We start from the raw sequence: 6,487 nt of genomic DNA, 5'->3' as shown, positions 1-6,487 counted from the left end.
GGCTCTGTAATCGTGTTTTCGTGTCAAATTGCCACCTCAATCTGCAAGGACTTTCCAGACCATAATTTTGAATTATTTTACCATTATAACCACCTTAGATTTAACACCTCTCGAGTTATACGAAGATTAAGTCGAATGGTAAATCTGATGAGGATGATCCAACTCACCTGTTAAGAAGAATGGGGAGGGGTCCTGGCCAAAGTCAAAACATAAAATAATGGTAATTTTCAATTAGGATTAAATTATCAACACCTCTTATTGCATATAACAGGGGCAGCATTTAGCATATCCAACAACAATGGATCTAACCGCAACTGAAAATATCCGAACTTTGAACGGAGGTGCGTGCTAGAACCCCACCCTGTAGCATTTTCTTTTTCATCTTTGACTACATTCATAATTTAACTCCTCCTAGACTACCAAAATTCATTCTGCAGCTTGAATTGTCAGTCAGTATGAAATGCAAAAACATATTTCAGTTTCTGATAAACTGAACAATTCCAAAGCCAATCATTTGAACCTCCAAATCAGCTAAGGATCATCTTGTTAAGATATTCGGCTTGTTCAGGAAAATATTCCAGTAATTCATCCTTGGTCACCCACACGTAATCGTCACACTTTCCAATTTTAAACTTTCTTGTTCCTATCACCTGCGACTTGAAGAAGAATTGCTGAAATATGAACAAGAAAAAAAAATCAATTAGGAGAAGGAGATGATAAGTAACATATCTCGCTATTTTCAGTAATGTCATACGGAAACGACTCAACATATAGCCATGCATAAAGCCATCACTTTTGGTAACAAAACGAAATTGCAACTAGAGATAGCATACTATCATTGATTACGAAGGCAATCACAATACCAGTTAGCTAATTGCAGTAATCTATGACAAGTCTAAGTTTTTAATACTAAGATTTATTTTCGTTCCTTTTCTCAAATTGCAATCGCATATCATAGAAGTCATTCTATCATATTTTACAGGCTTAATGATCTATTTGGCTCCTGCATATCCAAAACTCTCACATTTGCCTCCTGACCCTTTACTTTGTCACATTTGAGCCCTCTATCAAAATTGATACACTTGCACCAATTTAGACAGAATCCTTCTAAATTGAACTGAAAATGGATTCCTTGGAGTTATTGAATTCCACCAGAATTGGTGCAGATGTAGTCAATTTTGGTAGGTCATGACAAAGTAAAAGGTTAGGTGACAAATATGAAAATTTTGGATAGGTCAGGACTCAGAGGCCAAATAGGTAAATAAACCTATTTTTCATCAACAGTTATCAATATCTTATGATTCTGCTCAAATCTTTCATTTTTTTTTTCTTTTTAAGTAGAAAAGCTTATAAAAACACTTATTTTGCAACTGAAACTTATCTTTCCGTGTTGTAGAAACTCAACATTAATTATGTAATTGCCTATACCTTATAACTGTTGTCCGGAGCTTTATCTATTGATGGCATGACCATGTGACCCGTAGGAGCATTTCCAACAAAATAAGTATGGGATAAGTCCCCTAAGACAGACTGCAAGGCAGATTCTGCACACTGGGAAGTTTGAAACTTCAATGATCAGGAGCAGAAGAAAAGGAAGCAGGAGAAAATAAAAGATCAACTACCAAATGCTGACCTTGCGTAATGTCTCCTCACCCTCGTAAATCTTTTCCGGAAAATGCCAAACAGGCTCCTTATTGGGAGATCCAAATGCGTTTCCATAGAGGAGAAGGTAAAGTCTTCTGTCAAGTTCCCTCAGCAATGACCTAGAAAAAACAATTTTGATTCCTTAATTAGAACACTAAATATACTTAAAATTGAAATCCAGTCACATGATATATATGTACACATATAAGGCAGAATTTGCAGAATTGAGCCCTGAGACTAAATTCCCGGACGGCTTCAGACAAAGATAGAAGCTACAAGCCTTTCCTACATCATAGAAAATGTTAGTTTAGCATGCCAATAGATCAGCATCAAGAAGGTCAATCATAGAGTCTTATGAACTTTTTTGGCACCAGTCCTCCAAAGAAAAACTATGGGCCTGTTTGGTTCAGTTGTTGTTTACTGTTTGATGTTGTTGGTAGCTGGTAGATGCTAGCTGATTTTACTTCCGAAATAGCTATCAACGGTTCTATTACTATGTATGTCAATCTTAACCGAACACTCCTATACATATTCTACCGTTTGAAGTAAAAAGGAGCGACAAAAAAGGAGAACAAAAAAGGCATTATATCAAATTAAACATTTAATCGATGCAGCAACCCCCAGTAGACAATCAGTAGACACTATAGTCCTAGATAATGCAAAAGGAGATCGACGAACTAAGACTTGAAGTAGCTCCATTCTGATGACAATATTTTGCACATAGAATGCCCACCTTTGTACTTCATACTTCAACAGTAAGCTATGAACAGAGACACAATTGTATGCTACCATATCATTATCAATGACAAATCAAGTTACCAGACAACATACTAGCAGAAAAGTCAATCATTTTCTATCAAGAGAGCACACCAAAAGTGTTGCAAGTGGAGTTTTATAAATAACTCTAAACTACAACTTTCAGAACTATTCCCTCAATAAGCAAGCACAGATAAGATCTGATTACTAGTTAATATGTTCATATGCGAGCAATAGTAACCAGACATTACCACTGCTATTACTATCATGCAAATGATTATATACTAAAACTAGAATACCATCAATAAACCAGAATATATCTATCCAAGAGTAAGAAACACTTAATTTAAACTTTGTCAAAATTTGTATACACATTCACGTATGAGTTGGGAGGAAAATCCCTATTAATCATGTCTTACTTTTTGTTATTTGACTCGTCACCTTCAGTGATCCTTTGAGCTGGTTCGTAGTCAATTTGGTAGTCCCCCTTTCCCCTGGTTACAAGACAACAAAATGATATTAATTCAAACTTAATTATTCATGAACCCACATTAAACAATTGCATGTATGCATGTGCCTGGAAGAGAAATGGAGGGGAATAGGGACAGTCTCGCCCATGTATACCAAATAATCATTATAGATAAGCATTTTAAATGCGAAGTCATTGCAAGTGATCAATCTGTACAGAATTTAAGTCAGGCAGCCATGATTTCCTGATTCAGATATGCATCTTTCTTTTTTATTTAGCTCGAATTTCCAAGTAATCATAAAGATAAAGCAGAATGTCACAATACATGAGCAATGTTCTGAACAATTGATACAACAAGAATAATGTGTAAATAATATCAATCAGTTCAAAAAAACTTACCTATCATCAGACTTGTCTAAGAACTCATCTGGATATTTGCGTCGATATTGCTGCCTCCAACGGAACCTGCATTAACCCTCCACCCCAGAGAATTCAGAAGAGTTCTAAAGCTTTATAAAACTTAATGACTAATGAGAAAAGCAATAACACTCACGAAAACTCCTGAAACGCATAAACTACGGGGTCAATTTTGGGGACAACAACTGGCAATCTCTCGAAAAGTACAGTAGCTACGATTTTCTCAGGTTTTGTGCAAAATCGCCGTGCCGTAATTAGAGGACGAACAGCCGATGATATCGATCTCCGCATTCTGGATCTAGAAGAGAAACAGGGACTTCATTAAACATGAAAATGGCAATCAATAGAAGTACGCATGAAGTTGAACTACACAGAGATGATACCTAATTTATTTGTCTTGAATACCGAGGCTGTTGACTGTAAATATTGGAAAGCCCTTCTCAAACCCTAAAAATGAAATAACAGCTTCTAGCCTTCTGCAGGGTTGATAGTCGAGCGGCAACAGTTCGGTTAACCGCTAACACTTTTTTCTAAAATTTATTTTATTTTTATTTTAAACATAACGTACCAAAATAAGCATATGACTTTTTTGAAAGTATTAATTCAGACTTCACGTGTAAAATAGTAACGTTTTAAAAATAATATCAATTTAGGTCTCGATAACGAGATTGAATATGTTATTCATATTACTTCGTTAAGTTCTGATTTCTCCCTCCACATACAATTGACAGAACTTAACGGAATGATATCAATGACGTGTTTCGTTCCGTTATCAAAACCTAAATTGGTACTTTTTTAAACGTTAAACCTATATTGGTGTTATTTTATACGTGGAGCCTGAATTGATACTTCCCCAAATATTATAGGTTTATTTTGGTACATTATCCCTATACATAACATAGGTTTTTTGTTTTTTTATTGTTGTTTTTATTTATTTATTTTTATCTTAAAAAAAGATTTTTATAAGAGAAAGTAGATTAATGAGGGCACACATTTAACAACAGTCGAGAAATAAAAACTCAATAAACCACGATAAAATAAGAGATAAGAGCATCTCTAATGGTTGGATACTCCAACCATGGACACCTCACCAAAATACACTGTTACAAAACACTCTCCATATTAAAACACCATTCTTCAAATCTCACTTTAATGGTTGGATACTTTTTTTTTAATCAAACTTTTCCATTAATAATATTTATTAATGTTAAATTATGTAATAATATTAAATCTTATTGAATAATAATTATTAATTAAAAATAATTTTACTATTTATTATTTTCATAAATATTATTAATTTTATTAATGAGTTAAATCTGATTTTTATAATAAATCTCAGCAATCCATTTTTTTTTTTGTTGAATAAATTTATAATTAAAAGTAACAAATAATAAAAATATAATTCATGAATCACAGTTTAAAGATAGTAAAATTGTTACTAAAAACCGAAAATTATTGCAATTTGTTTTGGTTTTTATGTTATTTCAGAGCTTTTAAAGTAAAAAAAGAAAAACAACTCCCCACTTGATGCTTGGCATGACACTCACCTCTCTCCATGTGACACCTTGTCTGTGTCTTGTTCCACTTGCCTAAGGTGCATTGCCACCTCTCCTTGTGAGATCAGTATCCAAATCCGGATACTCACCAAAACTGGATACAATGATTTTGTTGTAGTTTAATGGTTGGATACCTACTTTGTATTTTTTTATTTGCTAGATGGTCCTTTTTAAGTACCACTAAAGTTGCTCTAAGTATTAGAACAATAAGACCAAACAAATGCATGAGTTCTGTTAGTTTGTCGCTGAATAAAACGAACTAAGTAGGTGTCAATCGGAATAAGAAGATTCACGTGGAAACAAAATAAATTTTCAAATTCGAAACAAATCTCATTTAGAGCACGGATAAAATCAATAACTATTGTAGCATCAGTATTGAATATTACATGTTGAACATCTTTGGAAGCCACAATGTCTCGTGCAAAACAATAGCCTCACTCTCTAGAAGTTGACACTTAAAGTTAAGGGTCCTAACTTCTAAAAAAATGCTCTTCGAGTTCCATAATAAAACTGCATTAATCCATGCTTTATTGGAATCAGGGAACGACGCAGCATTCGTGTTACATTTGAATGAGGATGGAGAGGGCTTGTGCCACAATGTACACTACTTGGAAGCTCGCACAAAATTTATTTCAACTATTGTGCCTGCAACTAATAGTACAAGTTGCCCAAAGCTTGGTAAATAATCTTCCTCCGTTGGTATCAATTTGTTGCCATAGCCTATCGTTCTAAGCATGCCACAGATGGCACAACACCACCATCAGCTTAGAGCATCTCTAGTGGTGGGTTTTAGGAACCAATTTGTAGTTTACCGGAGACTCCTAACCATTAGAGAAGCAAACTCTGAAGTCTCTAGGATTGGGAGGATCGCTGGATGTAGCGACTCGCTGGGAAAAAATGAGCACAAATTGACAATGAGCCACGGAAGGGAGATGGAGTGCAACGCGCTGTGTGTATTGGAGGAAGAAGAATGTGTGAAAAAAACAAAAAAAAAAAACAAACGCGTTGAAGTTGAATAGAAATGAAGAGATTGGAATTATGGGTCCCACCACTGATTATTGTTGTAAAGTAATGTCCTGCCTTCCAAAATCAATATAGATATATTGTTTAATATTCAGCACCAACAGTAATATTCAGCCTTCTCCAAATTTTTTTCCAGCACCAACGGTAAAAAAATTCAAACGGTTATATTGTTTGAAATAGACCACAATTCAAACGGTAATTTTTAAAAAAAATCTATAAATACATACAATTTAACCATAAATAAACCATAATATTTTTCAATCTTCTTTCACTCTTTATATTTATTTTTCAATGGATCCTCATGATGAATACATTCAATATTTCTCATACGTTGCAAATTCTCAAAACACCGAAAATACAAGCTCACAAAGTCCTCCAATTCGACCTATTCCACGAAATATTCAATATGATCCTCATGTGTCATATTCCACGACTCATCTGTTATACTATAATCCAAACAGTTATAGTCAGCCATCGATTGCAGTAGGCAATCGGCCAATGATGTCGGGATACTTTCCTCATACCCGGTATCCTCAAAAACCATATACGGTTCCTAAAAATACGAGAAGAGACAGTTTTGGATCGTCGACCATGCCAGACGAATCTCCGAACACCAGTTCCG

General features: G+C 34.6%; 1 protein-coding gene across 2 annotated transcripts; it reads right to left on the bottom strand.

Moving 5' to 3' along the window:
• Positions 1-202: 202 nt before the first annotated feature.
• LOC136217107 (uncharacterized) lies at positions 203-3,807 on the bottom strand. Of its 2 annotated transcripts, XM_066003692.1 has the most exons (7): positions 3,670-3,807; positions 3,423-3,584; positions 3,269-3,334; positions 2,820-2,894; positions 1,634-1,763; positions 1,429-1,551; positions 203-671 (listed from the first exon to the last, which is right to left on the bottom strand). In XM_066003692.1, the coding sequence occupies exons 2-7, from the start codon at positions 3,575-3,577 to the stop codon at positions 528-530; spliced, it is 693 nt and encodes a 230-aa protein (XP_065859764.1). In that variant the 5' UTR covers positions 3,578-3,584; positions 3,670-3,807; the 3' UTR covers positions 203-527. The 2 variants fall into 2 exon arrangements, with proteins under 2 accessions (XP_065859764.1, XP_065859765.1); XM_066003693.1 differs by lacking the exon at positions 3,670-3,807 and having other exon boundaries at positions 3,423-3,663.
• Between the last annotated feature and the right edge of the window lie 2,680 nt (positions 3,808-6,487).

This window comes from Euphorbia lathyris, chromosome 2 (assembly GCF_963576675.1).
Source record: "Euphorbia lathyris chromosome 2, ddEupLath1.1, whole genome shotgun sequence".
NCBI classification, from domain to species: domain Eukaryota; kingdom Viridiplantae; phylum Streptophyta; class Magnoliopsida; order Malpighiales; family Euphorbiaceae; genus Euphorbia; species Euphorbia lathyris.
The sequence above is the reverse complement of the archived record's forward strand: the minus strand, read 5'-3'. Positions and strand labels throughout refer to the sequence as shown.

Excerpts from the sequence above, each read along its gene's own strand:
- LOC136217107 (XM_066003692.1), bottom strand. The coding sequence starts at position 3,577 with ATGCGGAGATCGATATCATCGGCTGTTCGTCCTCTAATTACGGCACGG. Across the intron at positions 1,764-2,819 it reads GACGAGTCAAATAACAAAAA|GTCATTGCTGAGGGAACTTG; the intron begins GTAAGACATGAT and ends TGTTTTTTCTAG. Across the intron at positions 1,552-1,633 it reads GTGAGGAGACATTACGCAAG|TGTGCAGAATCTGCCTTGCA; the intron begins GTCAGCATTTGG and ends CAAACTTCCCAG.